Source organism: Pelodiscus sinensis, chromosome 9, assembly GCF_049634645.1.
Source record: "Pelodiscus sinensis isolate JC-2024 chromosome 9, ASM4963464v1, whole genome shotgun sequence".
Taxonomy (NCBI): domain Eukaryota; kingdom Metazoa; phylum Chordata; order Testudines; family Trionychidae; genus Pelodiscus; species Pelodiscus sinensis.
In genome coordinates, this window is record NC_134719.1 from 2,267,983 (window position 1) to 2,294,195 (window position 26,213).

At 41.1% G+C, this 26,213-nt stretch overlaps 1 protein-coding gene across 10 annotated transcripts in view; it reads left to right on the plus strand.

The window, feature by feature from the left end:
- The window catches only part of MAST2 (microtubule associated serine/threonine kinase 2), a 309,029-nt gene that overhangs the window by 158,047 nt on the left and 124,769 nt on the right, over positions 1-26,213 (plus strand). For 6 of the 10 annotated variants that reach the window (XM_075935888.1, XM_075935891.1, XM_075935889.1 and 3 more), the window contains one exon: positions 505-711. The exons of the other annotated variants lie outside the window; for them this stretch is intronic. In XM_075935888.1, the coding sequence (XP_075792003.1) occupies positions 505-711 (207 nt within the window). The remainder of the gene's footprint in view (positions 1-504; positions 712-26,213) is intronic. 10 annotated transcript variants of the gene reach the window in all.

Sequence of the window (26,213 nt, forward strand, 5' to 3'; positions counted from 1 at the left end):
TGAGAAACAAGGTGGATGAGGTAATATCTTTTATTTGGCCAACTTCTGTTCTTGAGAGAGAAACAAGCTTTTAAGCGACACACACATTTTCTATTAGGAAATGTACCCCCAGTGTTGCAGCAAAATGCAAGGTATAACAAAGTTGGTCCAACAATAGATATTACCTCACTCACATTGTTTCTCTAATATCCAGGGACTGACACGGCTAGAATTACTGTGCATATTTTCTTAGATTTGGCATGGAGGATTTGATCAATTTAGGCTCATATAACTCCACAGTGGAAAAATAATGTTGAGCTAGTGTTGCATTGGCTACCAGCAACATCTTGGTTATTTATCTTAACAGTCGAATATGTTCAGGTATTGATTAAAAGGCTGATATTTGACCACTTAGCTTATTAAATTAATTTAACAAAGATAATTTTAAAATAAGTTTTGTTTTAAAACTAAAAGCAATAACATTTGACATTGACACTGATTGTTTCTACTGTGGTACCTTGTCAGAATCTCCTCTCCTTTGTACTCCCACTGCCGAGGAAGTGATGTTCACCAGCACATGTTCTCTCCTACATCTGCTCCAGGTCTACAGCACCTTAAAATCCCATTTAGTGCCGATTGTGCTCTCGCTACTTCTCCTTTAGTCTTTAACCTGAACCCACAGCCACAGAGCAACCCTTCTAGTCCCTGCAACAGCAATCCGCTACAGTGGAGGTAAGGAAAAATATCAACTAACAGCACTTAACAATTTCCTTCCACTATAAACCACTTCTAAACTTCTCATGAGTTAATAACTTAAGCAAATAGCATCTAAAAAAGATAAACAGATCACATGTGGATTATATTTAATTGTATGGTGTTGAGATCTGTTTTGTATGTTTCTCCAGTTCACCTGCAACTAAAGGTCTAGAATCAGGAAAAAAAGCACTACGTGTACATATATACATACATGCATGCAACACATGTATAAAATGTACGAGTTTAGAAACTAACTCTTCATTGGTATTGACTTTGATGGCTTTTGTTTCCTCAAATTTTGTTGAGCTATTGCATAACAAACAAATGCTTATGTAAGAATTCTCTTAGTTCTTTGAGTGCCCACTCAAAATGCACTTGTGCGCCATGCGCCTAAGACAGAAAGATTTTTGCTAGCACTGTCTCTTGGTCTACACTTGCCCCTTCTCCACCTTGTGCTTCAAAGAAAGGTCATAAGTGGCAGTATGGACTGACTGCCTCTCTAGTTTTTTCTAATGTCCATGGTCTGATATTGAACCTCTCCAGTGCCTGCAGTGTTCGCTAGCCGCCTTCTTAAAACTTTGTAGTTAGCAGTAAATAATTGTTAAAACTTGGGCATAGACAGTGTAGTAGCTCTCAGAGCTTGGGTGCTCCCTGAACCATTTGTGGGGTGCCTGGTATACTAAGGAGCCTGAAATTCAAAGTCTCTGTGGCCTTCCACTGGGCTTTTCCCATCAGTGATGACCATATATGCCTCCGCTGCTTTGGGGATGCTTATACCCCTTCTAAATGCACCATCTGTTGGTTTTTTCCTACCAGAACCCATCAAGCCCATAAGCACAGGGTTAAAAAATTCCTGATGGACTGTGTGTTATAAGGCCCCAGTACAATCCCAGTCCATTCACCCAAGGACAGTGGTCTTCAGCTGTGGGGGAATCTCAGGCACAAGGAGAGTAAGAGCAAACGATCTCATAAGAAACACGAGACATTTCCCCAAATCATCATTGAAAAAGAAGTTCTCCTCTTACACTAAATACAGTAAAACTTTGCACCCTGGCACAGGAGTATATAAGGAGCACATAAGGTTTCTTGACACTGACATTCAATAGTACCCTGAGACCAGCCCTATATAAAGGAATGGGATCAAGACTGGCACTGGTGAAGAAAAGAAGACAGCTGATGCCTCCTACATCATCAGCAGCATGAAATGAGAATGGGGAATAGTGATACTCAAGACTGGAGCAAAGCCAGAACCAGTTGTGCCAGTAAGGGAAAGAAGCTCGGTTTGCTGTCTTGTACTGGGGGCTAGACACACTGCCCGGAGGACACTGCTTTCTACATGGATCTGGAATCGCAAATACTGTTGGGCCAGGTTCCAACCAGTGATGTCCTTACACCGTCCAATTGCCACTTTCCAGTACCATGACCAGTTGAGGCATAATAAAATCTCCAATGCCAATGGCACTCTGCATCCGCATAGAAGCCTCCTCCTCCAATATGTCTAGTGTCACTGGAAGGGTTTACTACCCCATGAGGACAAGGGCTCAGCCCTGATAGTCCAAGATTTCATGGACATCTTCCTTCTCACTGTGCACAGCTTGAGACCAATGGTACTCTGTCAGCCGACGGTCAGGGCAGTGTGTGTGTATGTTTCCGAGAAAAGGTTTAACGTCCATGCCTTTACTGCTAGGACCGGGGTCCCATCGCAGAGGGTGGCCAGCAGGCCAACAGACGCCCCGTTATATAGGAAGAGCTTATTACATCTTAGATTTCAGCTGCTAGAATTCATAATTCCTTCGCAGCGGGCAGCTTTGGGGAAAGACTGAAAGATGCCCCAGTGGATCCTGTCACCTGGGAGTGACACAGATCCAAACGCCCAAGCTCTTCCTATAACTGTCCCTTTAGACCGGCTGAAGTTCTTTTAAATTGTGCTTGGTTCTGTTACAGCAACTGAAGGAGTCAGGTTAAAGCTTAAACAGTTACAGGTTTATTAAAGAAGCTTATAAATCATATGGTTACAATGGCTATTGCTCTATTTCTTAACTACTAGCAAAATATAGATACTGCTAGCAAAATATAGATCTTAAAAATGGTTACAAAGAAGATAAAGATAGAAAAATAGAAATAATGGTACCAAGTAACAGCTTACTCTTTCTATGTGTACACTTAAGACAGAGGACCACATCCAGGTACAATTTTTACCCCCTTCTGTGCCTCTCGACTCCAGCATGTCAGGCCAGGGCCGGTCCCTCAATTCCTAGGAAAGACGAAAATACGAGGTGGGCGTCCCCATAGAACCTCGGGAGGTCAAACACCTAACCCGACCAGCAGGTAGAGGGTAGAATGACACTCAAAGTGAGTGTGTGCTGGGCCCATCTTTTATACTCATGGGGTCACGTATTTCTCTTTCTTATCTGTCATGCCAAATGGGGCTGGTCTGTCTTTTGTGAGACCAGTTCTTACAAGGGAGTTGTGAACTTAATTTACACTTGTAAGAGAGATTTGAGATGATTAAATTGGAAGTACGGGACATTGTTTTCTCAGTGGGAAATTCCCCTTCCAGGGACTGTGTGTGTTCGAATCAACATAGGTGCCAGCCGCAGCCTCGAGGCCAGCTTATTGACTTAGCTGCTCTCTATCCACATATCTGTGTTTCAGCTTCTCAGGATCAGATGAGCCAGCATAGACTATGCTGATATTATTGCTCCTTCTCTGCCCTGTACTTCAGAGAGGCAAATAAGATGGATGATATGGGGTTAGTCTGTCTGGCCACATACTCTTGTCCATGGGGACTACCCCATTTCCCTCCTGATTCCGCACACTGTCTTTCCTGCGGCATTCCTGGGATACATGTATGTGACATCCTGAATCTATTGGGTCATAGCCAAAGTCAAGACAAGCTTCCTCACACAGGGAAGAACATCAAACCCTCAGGAATTATCTGAGGAAAATGAGCAACCTGACAGCCTAGGCAGAACAATTGCCTTGGCAAGATTATCATGACTGCTTGCAAACAAGATGATCGCACCTGTCTCACAGTCACCAACTGACAGCTACGGGTAATGCCCACCCACCTGAAGAAGTTTGGCAGACACTCTGCCGATTCCTCTGGAGGAAGCTCAGGACCCCCCCAGAAGCTACCAAACAGTCTCTAGGTTGCTGCTCTTAAAAAGGTGGCACCTCCAGTTCATGACACTATCTTAAAACTGGTCAAGGTGGTTTGATGTACTCCAGCCACTTGTGCTCCCATTCCAGAGAGAACAGAGTGGGAATACTTCGTGTAGTCTAACAAAGCAGAATACTTCTTTCCATATCCCATTCTGACTCTCAAGCGGTGCAAGTCATCACCCGAATGAACAAGCAAGACCACTCCAGATTTACATCTTCTGAGAAGGAGGCCAAACATTTAGGCCTCTTCAGAAGAAAGAATTTCACTTTGGTGAGCTATCAAGGTCTACTGAGAGAGTGTGAATTTTTTTTTTATTAATTACAATAAGCATATTCGATGAGGACAAAAATAAGGTATTATATTCCCTGAAATACTCACTCAAGGGCATCCATTTGCTCACAGGGTGGCTATAGCTCAGCATCATGGAAAAAATACTCCAGGACCAAACCTCTAACCATTTTATCATCAGAGTGCTTATGAGCTACCTTGGAAATTCCAGCAAGTGCAGCATATTAAGCATAATGTCCTGAGCATTCTCCTTCCAGTACTAGCCACCCACCAAGAAATCCTTTTGACGGGAGTTTTGAGAGTAGCAAAACTGTCCCCCTTGCATGTTTATGTTGTCCAGATTTCTGCACCCCATTTAGTGGCCATTTGTTCTGTGTGTGACACCTCATAACATCAGATAGATGGGTTCTGGAAATAATCAACACTGGTTATACATAGGGCTCCACCAAATTCATGGCCATGAAATCTGATCTCCTCCTGTGAAATCTGGTGTTTTGTGTGCTTTTAACCTATGCTATGCAGATTTCACCAGGCAGACCAGCATTGCCCAAATTGGGGGTCTTGACCCAAAGGGGAGTTACGGGGGGGAGGCTTGCTGCATTGCGACCCTTACTTCTCTGCTGATTTCAGAGCTTGGAGCCAGCGAGTGGTAGCTGTTGGCAAGGTGCCCAGCACCCTGAAGGCAGCACCCTGCCAGCAGCAGCACAGAAGTAAGAGTGGCAATACCATACTGCCACTCTTACTTCTGCGCTGCTGTGGGCAGAAGCTCTGCTTTCAGAGCTGAGCTCCCAGCCAGCAGCCACCAAAGGCAGAGATGCCACCAGCAGTAGCATAGAAATAAGGGTAGCCGTACCTCAGTGACCCCCTACAACAACCTTGTGGCCCCCCACAACTCCTTTTTTGGTCAGGATCCCTACCATTACAACATGGAAATTTCAGATTTAAATAGCTAAAATCCATGACATTTACCATGTTTAAAATCCTATCATTAATCAATATACATATAATGAACATCAGAACACAAACTCTGCATGAGCAAATGTAAGAAACGGTAAGAAAGATGAAGACAAAAATCCTCTGAGAACTCAATTAGGGCAGAAACCACCAAGTACACTTGCCTTCTAGACCCCAAAAATCAGACTTACTGTCAGAAATTCCTGATATGAGCCTTTGTGTGTGAGAGATGGCGGAACATCTTTCTATGGTCTAATAAGATCACAGGTGGACACACCATAAAAATTTAGACAGAGGGAGGCTTTGTAGGATAAACACAATGGCCCTTCCAAGTACACACCAGAGGGGAAAAGAGGCTTTGATGCATCTTTCAGTCCCTTTTACAGCTGCAAGTTTATGGTATTGCAAGACTTCAGGAAGCTGAAGTAGCTGTGGGATCAAGCCTCATCCACCATGCACCCACATAACGGAATGCCTAGGAAGATAGTCATCAGCCCTAATGGAGTCCTGCAGCTTCTTGCCTAATGAGCCACGCTGTTGTGAAGAGGAAGTCAAATACAGTGTGCCTGAAACCTGTTGTGTTACAATCAGGCTGTCTCCAAGTGATGGGGTGTGGACTGATCCTTCAGTTGACCTCTGAGAACGAGCATGGAGATGTTGGCCAAGCCCAGTTGTTGGTCAGCATCTGTTTTTTGGGGTAGTCAGTCATTGGAGAGAATGGCAAATGGCATTGATTTTGGTAACACACAGAACAGATCGAAGAGTGTGTTTGAAAGGTGACCAGTGAAGTGGTGATAAAGCTTAAATGTTGGTTTTCATCCTATTTCAGTTTTAAAATATATACAGTACCACAGGACAAATGTTGGGTAACTTTCAAGTGTAATCTGTGTGTTTACTGGTGTTAAACACCAGGGTTAGACTGATAAGCAGCAGGCGATGTTATCCAAATTAGACAAGTGTTAAATTAATTTAAATGTATTATTTTTGGCATGGGAATTAATGGCATTTAAAAAAAATCAAACTATAAGACGTTTGTGCAAGAAATAGTGCTTTTCCTGTCAAACTTTGTCAAGAGTCTTAGCCATTAGACATGAACAATTTTCATGATAGGGATAGTCCCTATGAGTGTGTTGAGCTGCATTTCAGCTTTAAAAGGCCTGTTCATGATTATAATAATTTTCACATATGCATTTCTTCCGGCCATCTGCTCTCTGGATACCAAGCAGTTGATGATTCTGGGATGTGTGACTATGTTATAAAAGTTCTATAATAGTAACTTTTTATTTGTGTTCTTCAAAAGTTTTTGCTTTCACCTGTGCAGCTCTTGATCCTATTTTATCTCATCCTTCTTTGTTGTAGTTTTGTTTACTTGGTTACCATACCAGCTCTGGGTATTCTCACTGCTGAGTTAGAGTAAAGGTTCATCCTAGTAAGCTATTTACTGTCGCTGATGTAGTCAGTTAAAAAAACATAGGTCGGTCAGGTTGCAGTGAGTTCCTATAGCTGTGTAGGGAGGATTAGGAATGACATTTTCCAGTAACTAAGCCAGTTTACATTTTCATGTTAACATTTATCACATTTGGCCATCAGTAATCCATTTTCCCCTTCTTTTTCTTCCAACTGTTTCATAATGGTTTTTAGTCTTTTTCTGTGGACAGATGAGCAGCTGTTGGACAGCTGACATCAGTGCTCTGTTACAGCAAGCAATGGGGGCTTTTGGCTTCAGACAGAAGCAGTTTAAATAGAAACAAATATTTTATACCTCTGGTCTAACAGAAAATACAGGTGAGCTTCTTGATGATCACTAAAAGGGGTCAGAGTAGTAACTTAGAGATCTTGACAATGGATAAACTAGGAAGTATTACAGATGTTGTATGTGGTTTTCATGCAAGGAGAGAGAGAGTAAATCGTCTCCAAGTTACTGAATGGACATGTTGGGTATATTTTTGTTGAGTGGGTTTGGCACATGCTTCGCTAGGTATGAGGCAAATCACATTACCAGATGACACTCAGCTATATTTCACAACTGTACCTTAGTATGAGTTGGCTACTCCTTATGAAGCAAAATGTATCCTTATGCCCATGAACCTGGTTTTATTGCACTACTTGACATTAAATTATTTTAAAAGATGTTATGTATTAAATTGTGATTAGATTACATTAATCTTGAGATTATAAAAAAATCTAAAAAATGAACAAACCTCATGTTGTTTGTAACTAATTCTTGCAGCAAGACACATCTGGGCTTCAATTCATTAGGTGGTGTAAATGGGTATTCATGTGGTAAAAGCAGATAGGAGAGTGAAGAGTTTCAGTTTAGGCCTCGCTTGGTATGAGACTGTAGTTTCAGAAGTAGGTAAGATTAAAAGTTAGTGGGAATGAGAGAGGGTTTAATTAAGGGGAGGAAGTTTAAAGGGAGGAATGAGCAGCAGCAGAGTGGCAGCAATATCAGACTGAATAGCCCAATGTGCATTTTTCTCACCCTGCTCTATGATTTTATGAAATAGTATGCGTGTATATGTTTGTATTCTGCAACTTTTTTGTTGTAAAAATGTGTTTTGTCTTTTTTTCCCTCACCTCTCACCCCCACCAGAAATGTTCTGGCTTTTAAAAATGTTTACAAATTATATCTTCATTAATGTTTTGTATTTTTACAAAATAGTCATGAAAATGCATTAGTCATGGTACAAAATCTACTGATCAATCCTTAATATGGTGATGATCAAATACTTATTTAAATAAAGCAACATAAAAGTGATTTCAAACTAAAATTTACATCAGGTGGCCAGAAACTATGTGTATAAACTTGAACAAAATAAAACTTGAATTTCTTACTTTAAAAAATGTTTATATATAGTGTAGGTAAAATATTTTATTTTAACGTATAAATATGTTTGCAGAATTTTTGAATAAAGGCTGAGGTTAACCACAACAGTGGGAATAGCTTGTTTTCTAAAACCTTTATGGAACTGTGGAAAGGTTGCTTTAAAAAAACTCATATAAATGGATGCTGGTACAGCTGAGAGATCTAAATTTAGACGTGCCAACTGTGTGGTTGTGTGTGTAAGTGCACACTGAGCTATGCCTTTCTCTTAGCAGGTCTGTTAATTGGGCATTCTGGGGAACTGGAGAAGGTGAACTCTTTCTCTATTCTGGGGCAGTGGTATGGGTCTGCATCTTCTCCATGTCACTTACATGGTGTGTTCGGGCTGCTGATTTTATGTTGGTAAGGTATGTTCCAGCCCAGCACCGGTACTGCTACTGTGCCTGGAGGGAAATGCAAAAATCCTTTTCACCAGGTGCTAGATGTGTGAAAGAGCCTCCACAGACTGCAAATTCAGCTCTGGTGCTGTGGAGTCTGTTGTCTTAGTGGTGTTCAGGGGTTTGTATTGGGTGCCTGAACCACAGGAAATTTCATCCTGCAACGAGTAGGATTCAACACTTTACAGGAGCTGTGGAAAATGAGTAATGGTTACACAACTATTAGCAAACACACCTTAACTTACACAAGTCTAATCAGCCCCTAGTGGTTGACCACAACCGGCTAACATATTTTAAAACATGATTTGCTCAATCTACACTGGATGCAAAATCTTGTTTACTGTTGTGTAAGTTAAAACTTGTTAACATGCTCACAAAAACTGCTCTATTGCTTAGGCTAGATAGGGACTTGAAACAGAATAAAGGATTTTTTTTGTGATGATACGCACATGTACAATCACTAAGAACCTCAGGCTGCTACTTGGGAGGAGGTCCTAGATTTGGGGAATAAATTGACTTCATGAGATCAAGGCAGTGCATCAGTATGGGAGAATTAGATATTTTATGTTTTGGATTTGTTAACCTTGAGAGTGTACTTTAAGGTTTTACTCTTAAATATTTCAGGGCATATTAATAAATGGTGAGAGTATAATCATTTTAACAGTATGTTATCTGCCACTGCTTAAATTCCTTCTGAGTGTCAAGTTACTTGAGCTAGCATTTGAGAGTTTATTTTAGTTGCTATTTCCTATTTGACATGTCAGGGGATTAACGAATAGCTCTGCAACATTGGGAAATTGCTTTGTCTGTCGCAGCAGATGGTACCTTCCAGTTCAAGTTCTTGCTGCACTTCAAATTCTGTGGCCTTAAAATGTGCTGAATAATTGTTTTGTTTTCACAGGCGCCTTAATGCTATTTTCACAAATGTAGATTGACCTATCCAGGCATATTGTGGCATAGGGCAGCTTTAGTCTCTGCATGTGCTACATTAATACTGAGAAACTTCTGGGTTTTGAGTCAACATTGTTGTTCAAAGATGTGTTCACTCTGCATCTGAGACTATTGGACTTGACCCACCTATGGCGTGAAAGTTTAAAACTAGTGCGCTAGGCTGAGGGGATCTGTCAGGAGACAGGCAGTGTCTACATATGAAGCTTGTTCCTCCCACCTACTATGCCACCCAAAGGGAGTTGTCCAAACTGGAGCCTTGCCCAGAGACTGGGGCTCAGTGGACTGAACACATCTTTGAACAGGGTAGATGTGGCATGAGGAGACAATTCTGCATGGGAATTTGTAATCCCACATGAGAGAGGGAGATATTGGAAAGGACCAGCAGCTAGGCCAGGCTGGTTGGCCTCATAGTACCTGTTGCTATGGGCATGGTTTCATTTAGCTGAGTATCTACCATCCTTTATGCAGAGAACTGTGAAGTACAAATAGGGACCACACATCTCAAAGAACTCCAGGCATGGACGGAAAGTCACCTTTCTAGTCTTAGTGTCTGCACATTAGCTGGTGCTACATAAGGAGCCAGTTTGCTGATCTGAGGTTATTTCCTGTCTTTATTTTCAGTGAGATCTTGATAAAATATTCCTTGAAAGTCAAGATAGTATCCAGTGTCCCACCTACTAGCCCAGGTATGGGCTGTGGTCCAGCCTATGTCCATTCAGCAAGATGTTGACCTGTTGGTTGCCCTTTGCATTGTACAGATGGATGTAGTTGGTACTAGGTTTAAATATTCATCTTTTGCAATTGGGATATAAGAGTTTAACCAGTTAATTTGTAAGCATTAACGTATCGATTAACCTTATGGTTTAAACTCCTGGCAGTCTCTCACGTCCACAGAAACAGAGGCTAGGGACACCATTCCTACCCATCCTGGCTAATAGCCATTGATGGACCTAACCTCCATGAATCTATCCAGCTCTTTTTTGAACCCTGGTAAAGTTCTAGCCTTCCCTGCATCCTTTGGCAAGGAGTTCCACAGGTTGGCTGTGCACTGAGTGAAGAAAAACGTCCTTTTGTTTGTTTTAAACCTGCTGCCTATTCCATGACCCAGTACTGGACCGTGACCCATGGTTTGAAAACTATTGTTGTAAATCCTGATAATTGTCAACTGAAAGGAGAGGTATTTTCTGGTGAACACTATGTAAATCTCGCTACAGCTACCTAGGAGTATTCAGTGGCACCAAGAGAAATGTTCAGGTCTGGAGTTTGGAGGTTTTGGCTAGGAATGAAATGATGGTAGGCATCATGCAACATTGACATGCAACAGTCTGTTTAAAGATATTTTACATTTGACACTTGTTGCATCATATCTAGGTCCAGTTTGATTAAAAATGATAATCTGCATTTGAGTCACACATACTTAGAACAGGGCCAGGAGAGGGTGCCACTTCAATTAAATGCTCTAAAGAGAACAGCAGGACCTTTCTGTGGCATTGATTTTCAATCAGCACTTTGGTAAGGTTGAAATCATGGTAGACTTACACTATATTAAAGCTGTCAGATAACTTACCAGTATTTCTTGTGAAGAAGAGCATTCTGTCTTCCAGTATTTTAGTACAAATGCGATGTGGCAGTTTTTTCCACTGTAGATTTAAAAAAAAAAAAAGTGTAGAACATTTCTGGTTTTTTGGCAGTGCCTTTGTTTGTATAGACTCTTGGTTCTCTGTGTATTGTAAAATGTAAAACAGGATGATTTTATGGCGGAGTTTGTTCATGGCTTTCCCATAAGAGGGACAGTATAAGCACAGAAATATGGGGGAAGCTTATATTGCCCCACTACACCATGCTCATTGTTACAAATGCTGTCATTCCCTCTTTTCATTAGCCCCTAAACTAGGGATGTAAAGAGTTAACCGGTTAGCCAGTTTCTCACTAAGCATATCCCTTACTGGGTGATACTTATGGTAACCGGTTGACCAGTGGCCTGGTTAGGCTGGAGCAGCAGCTTGCCCCCACTGTGGTGGGCCTGGGCTGGAATATCTTCCCGCCCACATATGCAGCAGGCCTGGGTTAGAGCAGCTCCCTGCCAGCGGCATGGTGCAGTGGGCCAGAGTAGTCTTCTGTCCGCGGTGCAGTGGGCTCGGTCTGGCCTAGCTGCATTGCTGGCAGGAGACTGCTCCAAGGTTAACCAGCTAAATCTAGCATTTGACTGGTTAACCTGTTAAACAATAATTAACATCCTTACTTTTCAACTGATGTAGTTGAAAAGACGCTAGTTGCACACCTTAGAAGTACATAGCTGGAATCTTGTGACCTGATTTTCAGAGGTTCTGAGCACCAGCAGTTTTTGATTGATTTTAGCAGGAATTGTGTCTTTGTCACTTCTTAGAAACAGGCCATCAATTTGTAGTTTAATATCAAACGCCTGTATCTCTCTCATGCCTTTGAAGGCGTGCAGGAAATTTAAATTTTAATAAAAATGTATGCTGTGCCCCTGCACTAGACTGGTCAAAACTGAAGAATTTGAGTAAGCACTACCAAATGTGAAGACCAAGTGACAGGAAAATCCAGAGAAAATGAGCCTAACATTTTGTTTCCAGGTTTTGTGTCAGTCTGTTTCATCACCAGGCCTTTAGAGAAGGACTATCTGTTCCCAAATTTGTGAAATGTGCTAAGCTCATTGTCCAAAAATTGCCTCACCTTACTCAAACCAAATCTTTCTCAGATCCCTCAATTTGTTTTACAGCTTCCACTTTTTGAAAGGATATGGGAAGATCTGACTCCTCCCCCATACTGAAAAACTGAATTAAACCTCTCTCATATTAATATTGTAATCTTATCCAGTTCATCTTGGTAATAAAAGATTTTGAGATGTTCATTTTCATAACATCAAAAGAGAGTAAGCTTTGTCAGCCCATACAGAATGTTCTGAAAATGCATCACAAAGACCATTTTTACTATTACTTCGCTGGTAATAAAGAGCTGAGATCCCTTGACTTCATTAGGCTGGATCTTAAAAATTCCAGTATAAATTATACATGTGTTCTTTTATTAAATGATGTTATCTGCTGACAAGTTATACTTGTTCGTGGAGCCATTTTCTTTGCTCATCCATTGTGATTCTCTTACTGTACTCTACAAGTCAACAGGAGAAAGGTATTTTTCTTTTCAGAATAAACATATTTGAGATTCTGACTAATCTAGCCCTCAAAGTGATGACTTTGGTAGCTTTGGTAATTCTGCAGCTAATTTTATTTGCAGATAGAAAACAAGTGGCTTCAGAAGGTTTTTCCATTTCATATTGCGCAACACCATCAAGGGCAGTGTATTTTTAACTAGGATCTTGCAAGGAATAGATTTGAATGTGGTTATATAGTTGGTAACAAGCTAAGAGACTCAAAGATCTTCAATGCAATAATTGGGGTTAGGCCCTTAGCAGGTTATTTTTCTACGGGAGTGCATTTATATAGGAAATATAATGGATGATAATCTAGTTGTTGGCTCAGTGGAGATGACAGCTTTGCAAATCATAATTACATTACCTTTAATGTGCCTCATCCACATAGAGAAAAATCTTTTTTGTGGGAAGAATGAACCTCTTGAAACTTCCTGCATTTTTGTAACTCTAGTACAGTTCTTTGAAAGCCAAATAAATCATGAAGCCAATACCCATTTTAACTGACACAGTCTCTAGACGTGGCAGGGATTCATAAAAGCTTTAATTTTTAAACAGAAGTAACCACTGCCTGCTGGTTTCACATTGTTGGAGAAAGTGGTCACTAATAATGGTCGGATTTTGCATACACAGCAACTGCCCTCCCTCACTAAATACCGGTACCAGGGTAGTTTTTCTTCCATTTAATCTGTTTGTTTTTATGTTAACAAAGCATCATTATAAAATTGATCTGCCTGCCTTTTTCTAAAAGTTCTGTGTTATGACCCAACCTTCTGTACAGTGGCACCCGCTGCACGCTTATAAATATAAATGCACAAGTTCACAAGGTGTGAATAACAGCTCTGTGGTAATATGCACCTTGTGAAATCACAGCAGTCACGGTAATTAATCTAAGTTTATGAATTGCAAAATAAAACTTAGTAATTTGTTACTGTGTAATTTTAATGTGTGCCTCAAGCACTCTCACACCATTCTTATTTTTAAAGATCATGATGAAGTAAAAGAACAGTCTGTATACATAGCAAGAGTTACTACCACCATGATTTGAAATTTAGTTTTGAATGTCTAACGGCTCATACACAGTTATTAAATGCAAGGCACAGTTTTGAAGTAAAACTTAGATTCCATGTGTATACAATATAAATTATTTTTTCTGGTGGGCTCCTTCAGACTGGTTTTTATCAATTATCTGTTGCATCAGACTCTCGCTGGACTGTACTTTTCTTGTCCCACATTCTATTCCATTGGGTGGTGTTATAAGACATGAAGATCAAAATCAAGGGATTTTAACCATTTAAAAAATACACAGTCTCCAAGAAATTAATTGCCTGAAGCACCGTATTCTTATTAGGAAAGAATGTCAGTTTACAGTAAAATGAAAATAAGAGTTCCCAGCATTTTTTGTGCTTTAGTGGTATGGATGTGACACACAATTTTAAAAAAAATCTTCATTTTTCATGTCATCTTGAATGCAACGTTGTTACCATGATGCTTACATAATTAGGGAAGGATGGCTTCTCTGCTAAGCTTGCAACTCCCTTCCATTATAAAGCCCATTCTTTACCACCTTGTGACTGATGGTTAATCCACTGACAGCACTGAAATATGTCACACACAATTTGATTACCCACCTAGTGATTGTGTTAGCAGCTAATGAGTTGTAATTGGAGCTGCTGCAGACCTATTGCATTAGTAGGCTAAGCATTAGCTAGCTAGAAGCAGCGGTTCCCAACCTTTTCCAGATGGGGACCCATTTTGACAATTCGGGAAGACTTGGTGACCCAAAGCAATTCAAAAACGGGGAGGAGAGGAGGCAGAGACACCTGGGGAGACAACTGGCAACCCTTTTGAAATGTAATGGCAACCCATGTTTGGGTCCCGACCCATAGGTTGGGAAACCCTGGGCTTAGAGGTAGCTTAAGTACCACTCAACACAAGCTAGAGACTCTGTGGGTGGGTGGAGGGGGGTGTTGGCAGGTAGAGGGGTTGTGGTTCTAGAGCTATAGGATAAGGGGGTAAATCCCCTTGGGGGGAGGGATAGCTCAGTGGCTTGAGCATTGGTCTGCTAAACCCAGGATTGTGAGTTCAATCCTTGTGGAGGCCATTTAGGAATTTGGGGCAAAAATTCATCAGGGGTGGTACTTGGTCCTGCTGTGTAGGCAGGGGACTGGACTTGATGACCTTCAAGGTTCCTTCCAGTTCTAGGAGATAGGCAATCTCCATTAATTTTAATTTTAAAAATCCCAGCTTTGCAGATATTTTCAGTTTCTTATGAAGAGACAGAAGCTGTTCCATAATTATAACGATTTTAATCTCTATTTGTAATGCAGAAAAATAAGATTAAATGTGAGTTGCAACTAAAACATATTCTTAAAAATTTGAATATTTTAAAATGTCACTATTTTTAAAATTTTATAAAGCGCCTAAGGTTTCTTGGTGTTTCCTCCATCTCAGTAAAAACACATTGAATTGTGAAATTCAAACCATAAAGCAGATTACCTTTTACTGTGTTTAGTGCTCAGATACCACGGGTAGGCAATAATTTTAGATAGGGAAGATGTCACTTCACTAATTTTCAAGTGGCCCTGGGCTGCCCCGAAAGTGGCGGGGTCTCTGGTGGAAGGGGCGGGGCCAGGACTCTTCCATGCTTCCCCTTCCACAGACCCTGATTGGCTTGGGGATGGGGGAGTGGCAGGGTGTCCATGGGCCAGGGTGTCCACCCGCTTGGCAGGCTGGATCCAGCCCATGGAGGCCTCTTTGCCCACCCCTGTCATATATAGTACCATAGGGGTATGTGTTTAGTAAAAGCTGATATCTTAGATTAGATTTTGGCATTGATATGTGCAACAGGCACTTTTCAAATGCAGTAATAGTAGTAATAGAAGTTGCTGTTTGAAAAGTACAGGCAGTCCCCGAGTTACGCGGATCCGACTTATGTCGGATCTGCAGTTACAAACAGAATTTGCTGCCCGTCTCCCTGGTCTGCTGGAGACGGGAAGCAAAGCCTCTGAGGACACCAGCAGCGGGACAGCCGTGGCGCGTCTGGGCTGTCCGCTGCCCGCGTGCTCCGCGGCTTTGCTCCACGTCTCCCCAGACCAGGGAGACGGGGAGCAAAGCCGGGGAGCACGTGGACAGCGTACAGCCCAGACGCGCCGCGGCTGTCCCGCTGCCAGCGTGCTCCGCGGCTTTGCTCCCTGTCTCCCTGGTCTGCTGGAGACCAACAGACCAGGGAGACAGGGAGCAAAGCGGAGCGGAGCTGTAAGTCCGAACTGGCATCTAGATTCAGCCGCTGCTGAAACTGACCAGCGGCTGACTACAGGAAGCCCGAGGCAAAGTTGCTGTGCCCCATGCCTCCTGGAATCAGCCGCTGATCAGTTTCAGCAGCAGCTGACTTGGGGATGCCTGGAGTTCTTAAGTTGAATCTGTATGTAAGTCGGAACTGGCGTCCAGATTCAGCCTGTTGAAACTGATCAGAGGCTGATTCCAGGAAGCCTGGGGCAGAGCAACTCTGCCTCGGGCTTCCTGTAGTCAGCCGCTGGTCAGTTTCAGCAGCGGCTGAATCTAGACGCCAGTTCCGACTTACATACAGATTAAACTTAAGAACAAACCTACAGTCCCTATCTTGTACGTAACCCGGGGACTGCCTGTACAGTATTCACAATTGTTGAAGCTACTGTATTCTACAATGACTCCTCTTGCTGATGCAGTGTTTCAACAACCGAAGTGAAGACTTCATTGCCAGTGTAAATCTTCACTGATGGATTCTTCCCACAATAGTTTCAAAGCTAATCATGAATAACAATGGCCATATTGGGTCAGACCAACGGTCTGTGCGGGATGTTTGAATTAATGAACAGAACAGTTACCAAGTGATCCATCCCCTGTTGTCCAGCCCCAGCTTCTAGCATTTGGAGGCTTAAGGAAACCCAGAACATGAGGTTGGGTCTCTGAGCATCTTGACTAGCAGCCATTGATAGACTCACCTTCATGAACTTATTTCTTTTTTTGAACCCAGTTATAATTCTGGCCTTCACAACATCCCCTGGCAATGACTTCTGCAGGCTGTATGCGCACTGTGTGAAGAAGTACTTCCTTGTCTTCGCTTTTTTACAGCTGTTTCTGGTGCTTTTGTGAAAGGGTAATTAACACTTCCCTGTTCACCTTCACACCATTTTATAGATCTCTATCATATCCCCTCTTAACTGACTCCTTTTTTTAAGCTGAACAGTCCCTGTCTTCTTAATTTCTCATCATATAGGAGGCATCCCATACCCCTAATAATTTTTGTTGCAATTCTCTATATCTTTTCCAATTCAAATATACCTTTTTTGAGATGGGGCGATCAGAGCAGTGTGCAGTATTTCAGGTGTGGATGCACCATGAATTTATATAGTGTCATTATGAAATTTTCTGTCTGACTTATTCCTTTTCTAATGACTCCTAACATTGTTAGCTACGGATATTAGTTTTACATCTTCTAGTTTAGCTTGCTAGCTGTTGACACTTATCAGATTGTTTATGTAGCATTGTATCAATACAGTTTCCTTAAAAGAAAATACATAATGAATTTAAAGGTTATTGTCCAGTGGGAAAGCTCAGTTAATGTGCTAACTAATTGACGTACTTTAAATTGCTCTTCCTTGAAACAATGCTGTTAGTGTAAAATAACAGAAAAGATATATAACATAATCAATATGTTAAAAAAATGTAAATAGCGAGTAGTGCTGTGGCACCTTCCAGACAAAAAACAACAACAACAACCTAGTATATTCTTTTGTGGCTTATTCCTACGAAAGCTTGTGATACTGGTTTTTTTTTTTTTTTTTTTTGGTTAGTCTCTAAGGTGCTACAAGACCACTCATTTATAAAGATTTTTTTAAGTTACAGACTAACATGACTACCTCTCTGAGACTGATTATCAGTATATGTAAAACTCTTTATGCTTTTGGACTAGTATTTTAAGTTAACAGGTGTAAGTCAACAATGTGATGCAGATGTGAAAGGCTAATATGAGGAATGTTTTATATTAGACGTGGGTGGTAATTGTCTTGTTCTGTTCAGCACTGGAGACCCCTCAGTTGGAGAACTGTGCTCAGTTCTGAGTTTTGTACTTTAGGAGAGATGTAGAAAAGTAGAGAGAGTTCACAGGAGAGCAACAAAAATAATCAAAGGGTTAGAAAACCTGACCTGTGAGGGGAAAATTAAACAAAACAAAACTAAACTGGGACAGTTTTGTTTTGAAATATGTTAAGGTCTGTTACAAAAAGGGCTGTACATTAACGCCTCACTTTGTCCTGTTTAACGTTTTTTTTATTATTATATCACTGATGTATTAGAGAACATATTTAAATTCGCACAGTTTGGCTGCCAACTGCTAGCAGGTAACTATTTTGTGACATAAGCCAACCATTCCTCCCACTTCAGTGTGGTAGCCATTGTTGTTCACATTGTGTCATAATTCCCTGAACATTTCTAATTGATTGTGATTATATCATCCAACACCATGAGTCAAAAACACCCAGCAAGTGAAAGTGGAATGCCTAGCAATACAACAAGGAAGCCTGGAAAACTGTTATTTTGGGCACTAAATTAGATGTTTTAACGCATTTTGATGCAGGTGAGCCTGCTGTAGACATCGGCATCACTCCAGGTCTTGCTCCGACCACTGTGAGAGCAATTCAAAATAATGCCGACAAGATCCGGGCTAGCGCTCAGGGTGTAAAACTGCTTAGCGTTACTTGAGTCAATCAAAAAAAAGTTTGATGGAAAACATGGGAGTATCTTCTCTCAGTATGGATAGAGGACCAAAACCAGTGGAACATATCTCTGTTTGCTAATGGTCCCAGCTGAGGCAAACTGTTTGCTTGACAAGTTAAATTGAGACCAAGGCGAAGGATCACAGACAGAGACTTTCAGTGAGCTTTGGCAAAAAACACGACTCATAAGGCAGCAGCTGAACCGAGCGAAATCGGACAGGACCAAGTCAGTCTGCCATTGACTGTGTGATGCTGGACAGTCTGCCACTGGCATTGTGTTAAAAACACTTTATATACAGTATATACTGAGCCACTGCTGCCTTGTGACTCGTGTTTTTTGCCTAAGCTCACTCACTAGGCTCTTGCCATTTTGATGCTGGACTATCAGGGAGTGCCGTACAATTGGATGCTGGACTATGGCAGTTTTACTATATATGTCTTTTGTCTGACAAAAAATCCTACTCCCCCATTTACATTAATTCTTTTGGGGAAATTTGATTTGTTTAACATCTTATTTGCTTAAAATCACATTTATAAGTATGTAACTATGCCCTTATGTGAGGAGTAGCAGTAATCAGTTGTTCTCCATGCCATTAAAGTTGGATCAAGAAATAACTGGCTTAATCTGCAACAAGGAAGATTTACGGTAGATTCTAGGGAAAAAGGCTCCGAAACAGGTTTCCAAGGGAGGTTGTGGAAGCCCCATCACTGGAAGTTTTTAAAAACAGGTTGTGCAAATCCTCACCAGAGATGGTGTAGGGTTACTTGATCCTGCCATAGTCTATGGGCTGGACTTGATGCTTTCTCAAGGTCCTTTGCATCTCTGCATTTCTGTAATTCTATGATTTCTGCATGTGGATTGATATTTGAAGTTGATCAGTATATGTTCTTAATGAGGATACTGGAATTAGTGTGTTTGAGTGCATATCAATATGAGTAATATTTAGATTATGTTCTAACTTCCTTTTGTGATGGCAAACTTAGAGGTCTTGCTATTACATTCTGGGATTCTTTTTTCAGATAGCTAAGTACCCTTTTTAAAGCATGTGGGGTGATTCACTGCATGTGAACAGTCACTCAGAAACATTTGGAGGATACAAAACATCATTAGTCTCAAGATGTGATGACAAATATATAACAGACACTCCTAAAAATGAATCCAAATTACAAAGCGGAATTTAAAAAAAAATTACAGTATAGAAGATTAGGAAAATACAAAATAAGAAGCTTTTAGTAGTGTTTTGGGAGAAAATGAAGTGATGGCTGATTGACAGGGTGGGCTAGGAAACCCCTAAAGTGTTGTATACATGATTCATCAACAATTGTGTACAGTCAGAATTCAGCCAGTCAAGCCAAATTAGGCAGCAGGTGATATGATCCAGGAGTTTTTATTTATTAATAAATTACTGGTGTCATCAACCAAAAAATATATACCTTTCCATCTGAAAACAAGAAAAGACACAAAACTACTCTGTTTATATATCATTCAATTCATATTGCAGACAAATAAAAATTAAATGCACTTTTCGTATTTGAACTTGATATATTTATATTATACTAGTGTTTAAATCCACTTTTAATCTTTATATTATAGAAATAAATATTTTTTTAAATAAAAACCTTGTCCATCATTTATGAGATTAAAACATATAACTAAAAAGAGGTTTGGCAAGATGCAGCATTTTGTGCATAGATAGCTTAAACACACTGTATCCTGTTATTGAAGAACAAGAGTACAGTCCCAATTATGGTTTTGCTTGCATTTCTTGGACTGTAATTGGATGAATGTGAGGCGATCTGGGTACAAATTTGTTTTATGTATAAAACAAACTCCAGATTCAGAGTGGTGTTTTATTGTGAAGGGAATAAGCATCTCATGCTGTACTGCCACCTTAGGTAAAGAGAGAGTCAGGCATGGATGGAATCAATAGAAAACAGAGTCACTGAAAGCAGTAGCAATATGCCTGCCTGCCTGCCTGTCTCGCGTTAATGGAACAGCTTGCAAAGTCTACAGGGAATTTGCATTGGCTCTGTCACTGGTATTTATTTGGTTTCTTATTTATTGCTAGTGGCTTGATTGTGCTGTATTTTCCAAGCAATGAAAGCATTTAAAGATCATGTCTGACTCCTTCTGGACAGTGCTGTCCAATTTCTCTCTGCCTGCCACCAGCATGCTGAGGCGATCCAAAAGGTAATCTGAGGATTTTGCAAGTAAATCATAGAATATTTGTCTGAGTTGTTTGATTAATATTGTTTTGACGTTCTAAAAAGATCACTGCTGATGTACTGGAAATATTTTGTTAATGGGATTTCATAACAGCACACTCTACATAGATCATACTGTATAGACCTACTGTTAATTATTTGATTGTGAAATGTTTTTTATAGATTTGTTATTCCTTACTTGGTTAGTGCATAACCCAGGGTGTGTACCCACAAAATATTGAGTTACTAGATGTAAAGATATGAATATAAGCTTCATCAGTATTCAAGGTATTAGTATAGTGTGGTGGCGATAGAAGCTGAAAAAGCCAATACAGTATTACAAATTCTTTTGACTTTTAGTGCTTAGTTGGATTAAAGAGAAAAGTATAACCTTGAACTTCATGCTGCCATTGAAATCTGCAATAGCTTTGCAATATTAATAGACTCAATCTTTTAACTTCTATTTTTCTTCAGATTTTAAGTTTAACACATCTCTCAGTGTGGGAACTGATAGAGGGTGTTAGCCTTGATGCTGAATGGACAAACTACAGAGTTTGTCTTTTCAGTGTCAGGAATATTTTTCTTATCAAAATAGTATTGCTCATAAGGTGTTCTGAAGAGCAGAAAAATAAATAGCCTCAGAATTGTGTGTGTGTGGGGGAGCTAGACTGAGTCAGTCTCTCTCTCTCTCTCTCTCTCTCTCTCTCTCTCTCTCTCTCTCTCTCACTGTGTTGCATAGTTTTTAACAGGGGATATATCAAAGTGCTTTGCCATGAAGATCAAAATCAATATAAAGAGCTCTTCTATAAGTACTGTCTTAATTCTAAGGTGGGTTTCATGCAAAGAAGTTCGGCGATACTAATACCACTGATTTTTGTGTTGCTAAAAGTCAACTTTGTAAAGGCCTCCATGAATGGGTGACGGAAGTGTCATTTCTCATCCTAAATGCATCTCTCTCTTTCTCTGATAAATGTTGCCTAGAACAGCATTTCATAAGTGCACTTTGTCTTTTGTACTTTAAATTTCAGCAAGACTATCTTACTTGTTGACTTAATTATTAGAAATTTTGCCTCTAGCAAAACCAGATGCTTTATAGAAAATTTAATCCAGATACTAATTTTACAGATTGATATCACAAGTGGAGGAAAGTTGAAAACAATAATAGTGTTTAAATTGTTTACTTACCTGCACTACTTTCTGAAGTTTTCTATTCTGAAGCTCAGTGTTTGAGTGTGCCTCACACAATTACTAGGACATGACTATGGTTTCTTTCCATTAGTGTTCAGTAAAAGCTCAATATATATATGAAATATAATCAGAGAAATCATTTGCAATATGTTTGCAAAGAAAATATAAAAGTACTTTTTGGTTTTCTGCATTTAGTGTTTCAAATTTTAAATTTAAGTCTTAAGATCTGAAACATTTTGATAGTTACTAATAAGGTTTCAAATGCAATATTTTCTTGGAAAATTTCAGTTCAAACAAAAAAATTGTGATAGCAGATAATTTATTAATATGTAAGTCCAAATGGAGATGTAGAGTGTATAAATGGATCTCTATATCTATAGCATATCTCTATGGAGACAGAGATTACTTTTTTCATTTAACGACGTAATAATAGCATTAGATTTTCCAAAATGAGCAACTGGCTGCTTCAGGCATTATAACAGAAACCAGCTGCATCAAATCAGGTAGTGGCAATCATATTTTGCACAGCACAGAAAACACTCCAGTCATTATTGATATCAAATACTTCAGCATGTGAGACAGATTTAGCTTGCAACATCAACGTTTTCCTTTCTGTTGGTGTCTTGTCAGACTTTTAGAATAATTTCTTGTGAGGGGGAGGAGGAGACGCTTAAATTAGTGTCGTGTAAATTATAATACATAGTCTACTTCAAGTGACATTTTTATATGGTGATTCTTACTGAAACCTTGATCCTACAAAGATAATTTTATTCAGGTGAGTTCCCCACACTGGTTTCTCATATATAATATATATGGCTGCAGGTTTGCCATGCTGTGGGAAAAGGGTTGGGTACCATGTTTTTTCTGTTTGCCCAGGACTTTCTGCAGGAACATTCTAGGTAGGGCACTGGTTTGGGGAGGAGGGAAGGCAGGTGTTCAAGGTCAAGCCTGCCCCACATTCACCCAGACCTGGGTCACTTAAACTTGGCCCAGTTGTCCTGTCCTCCCTCTGTCATAATGGGGGGATAGCAGGGCCAAATACAAGCAGCACTGTGACCCTATGTGCTAGATCAGTGCCCAGGGCATGGAACCAGGCCCAGCCCTGCAGGACACTGGAGTCATTGCTGCCTGTGATGAAGAGGAGTGCAGGAGGGGATCCCTTAACCCCTGGCTTAGCCCTGGGGATACAGATGTCCTGGCTCTGCACAGAGTGATGTGGAGTGGGTTGACACTCAGGCTCAGTCTCGCGACACAGGAGGTGCCCTTGATCAGTGCAAGGTGAGTTCAGTCTCCAGCCAGCCCTCTCTTTCTGTGGCCTTGATTAGAGTAGCGGTGCCAGGCCGGAGGGGGCAGAGGCAGGTTGTCGACACCCCCTTATTTCTCATGGCAGTTTTCATCAAACCCCCCGGCACAGTCACTGTATTCATGATTTTTACTGGATTTACCAAAACAGCTCTATGGCTTTTGATAAAAAGTGCTGGGACACGCCTGCAGGTCTAATAATATATAAAACACGCACATCCAGATGTCAGTGTGATCTGTTGTGATAGTTAGGCCTCAAATTTCATCTGTTTGTAAGCTCCCCGTAAGATCTGTGAGGTTTATTAAGGAAAAGGTGCAATAGGGTGAAAGACTGAATTAAGGTCTCCTGATATGATTCAAGGATAGTGTTAATGGACCAAAATTGGTGTGTTGGAGATTACAAAAAAGATGCTTTTTAATATCCCTAAACGTGTAAACGCTGAAGTGTTCAGTAGTTACATGTTAAAGCGGGATGGGTGGGGTTGTTCCTCAGGAACTGGTGCTCATGGGGAACCTGCTTAAAAGTTGGCTTCTTTCAAGCACTGATACAGAGGCAGCGGAGGAGGGTGGGGTGAAGGGGTAGTGGTGGTATGTAACTGAGGTTAACCAATGAGGCCAGGGTCATTGATTAACCGTTTTAAACGAATACACGAACACATTCCTATTGGAAATTAGATCTAATTGGTGAAGAATATAATGAAGGGATGGGGAAATTTGAGGGGAAATGGGGACAGACAGAAGTGAATACCACAATTGCTGACTGAAAGGGGGAGAGGTGAGTTTCACTATCATGGCTGCCACTCCACCGTCACCTGGGACTGTCTGATGCCATTCATTGTGCCGTTTTTGTCGTAACCTTCAGAGGTGTCCAGCAATGAGGTTGCAAGTGAGAATTAACACCAGGGAGAAAAGCTGCATTTTCTCCCTTGGCTGTTATTTACTTCCCCATCTTGCATAAAAGTGTCTTCTTTGGAATGGCAGGAAATGCGATCAGACTTCAATAATAGCAGTAAACTCAACTAACTTTGTATTTTTCCCCAAAAAGGACAATTATGACCACCTTTAATACCATCTAACACACTGTCACGGTATTCTTTTCTTTGTAAAGACACACTATAGTAGTAGTCACCAATCTGTCAGTCGCAGTAGACCAGTAGATCCTGGAGCCTCTTCTAGTCAATTGCGATGTCCAGCCACTAAAAGTCCGGTGGTGCAGCAGGGCTCAGGTTGCCTACCTGCCTTGGCCCCATGTCACTCCCAGAAGTGGCCGGCTGCTGGCATGTCGCTGTGGCCTCTCGCGGGAGGGAGGTGGCCTTGCACATTACCCCCACCTTCAGTACTGCCCCTGCCGCTCCCGTTGGCTGGGAACTAGCCAATCAGAGCTGCAGGGTTGGTGCTCATGGGCAAAGGTGACACATGGAGACCCACTGCACAAAGATGTTCCAGCAGCCAGCCATTTCTAGAAGTGTTGTGGGGCTAGTCCAGGCAGGCAGCCTGTATTAACCCCATTGCGCTGCCATCCAGGAGCTTCCTGTAGTAAGAATCTCCCAACTGGAGCCTGTATCTCTGTAACTCGCACCTCCTCCTGCCCCCCAGACAGGAACCCCCTCCTGTACACAAACCCCCTCCCAGAACTTGTACACCTCTCTCCTGCACCCCCAACCTCATGCCTCAGTCTCAGCCAATGCACTGAAGTCGAGAATGTTACACTGATTTTGGGCAATCCTGGAAGGGTTTTGGATTTATACACCACAAGTGACAATAGTAAAAAGTGAAACTCGTGAAATGTGCAGTGCATTCTGTGAGATGAGGTGCAGTGTGACCTGCCCCCAAACTCCCTACCAGAGCTTGCATGCCAACTTCCTGCTCCAGGGTCAGCCGCACTCTGAACCTCTCGTTGCAGCCCAGAGCCTGCACCTCCTTCATCCCACCTCCCTGCCTCAGCCCGGAGAAAGTAAATGAGGTTGGGGGAGAGCGAGTAACAGAGGTAGAGAGGAATGGAGTGAGCAGGCTGTAACCTTTGTGGAGGGGTAGATCATGGGTTCATCTTAAATTCAAGAAGTGATCTTGCACATAAAAAGGTTGGAGATCAGTTCTCCATAGCCAAGGGATGTCATTAAAATGAAAGTCTTGCTTCATTTACATTTCAAATGCTTGAACTGGTTTTCTTTTCTGTATCTTTAATACAAGGTTAAAAGGATTTTAAATGTGTTTGCCATGGTACTAAGCAGACAGAGGTCTTGCAATCTATACCAAGCCACACCTTACAGTGACAAGCTCACATGAATACCTTTGCCTCTTTGGCCTACATATGTACCATCAAAATTAATACAACACAATATTCACATAAATAAAGTTAGATACATACCTAAGTGCTTGCTGAATCAGGGCTTGAGTATTTAGCAGTTACTTATGCAAGTGAGTGTTTCCAGAATCACAGTCTTTGTATCTGAAGCAAAATACAGGACTATGTAGCACTTTAAAGACTAACAAGATGGTTTATTAGATGATGAGCTTTCGTGGGCCAGACCCACTTCCTCAGATCAAGTAGTGGAAGAAAATAGTCGCAACCATATATACCAAAGGATACAATTTAAAAAAATGAACACACATGAAAAGGACAAATCAAATTTCAGAACAGAAGGGGGAGGGGGAAGTGAATGTCTGTGGGCTAATCATATTAGAGCAAATTGAAAGAGCCAGACGAATACCTAGAAACCATCTACTTCAAGACAGACCCAAGAAAACCAACAATAGAACACCACTTGTCATCACCTACAACCCCCAACTTAAACCTGTCCAACACATTATCAATAAACTACAGCCTATACTAGAACAGGATACCAAACTCCAAGAGGCTCTGGGAGACAGACCCATAGTCTCCTATAGACAACCACCTAACCTCAAGATGATTCTTACCAACAACCACAGGACATACCACACTAATACCAACTCTGGTACCTTCCCTTGCAACAAACCCCGTTGCCAGCTTTGTCCACATATTCACTCTGCTGATACCATTATTGGACCTAACCAAGTGAGTTATAAGATCAAGAACACATATTCCTGCGCATCCAGAAATATAATTTATGCTATCATGTGCCGAAAGTGTCCGTTTGCTTATGTACATTGGACAAACGTCTCAGACACTTCGCCAAAGGATCAATGCCCACAAAACAGATATCAGACAGGATCACAAAGAAAAAAACAGTTTCTTGCCATTTCAACCAGAAAG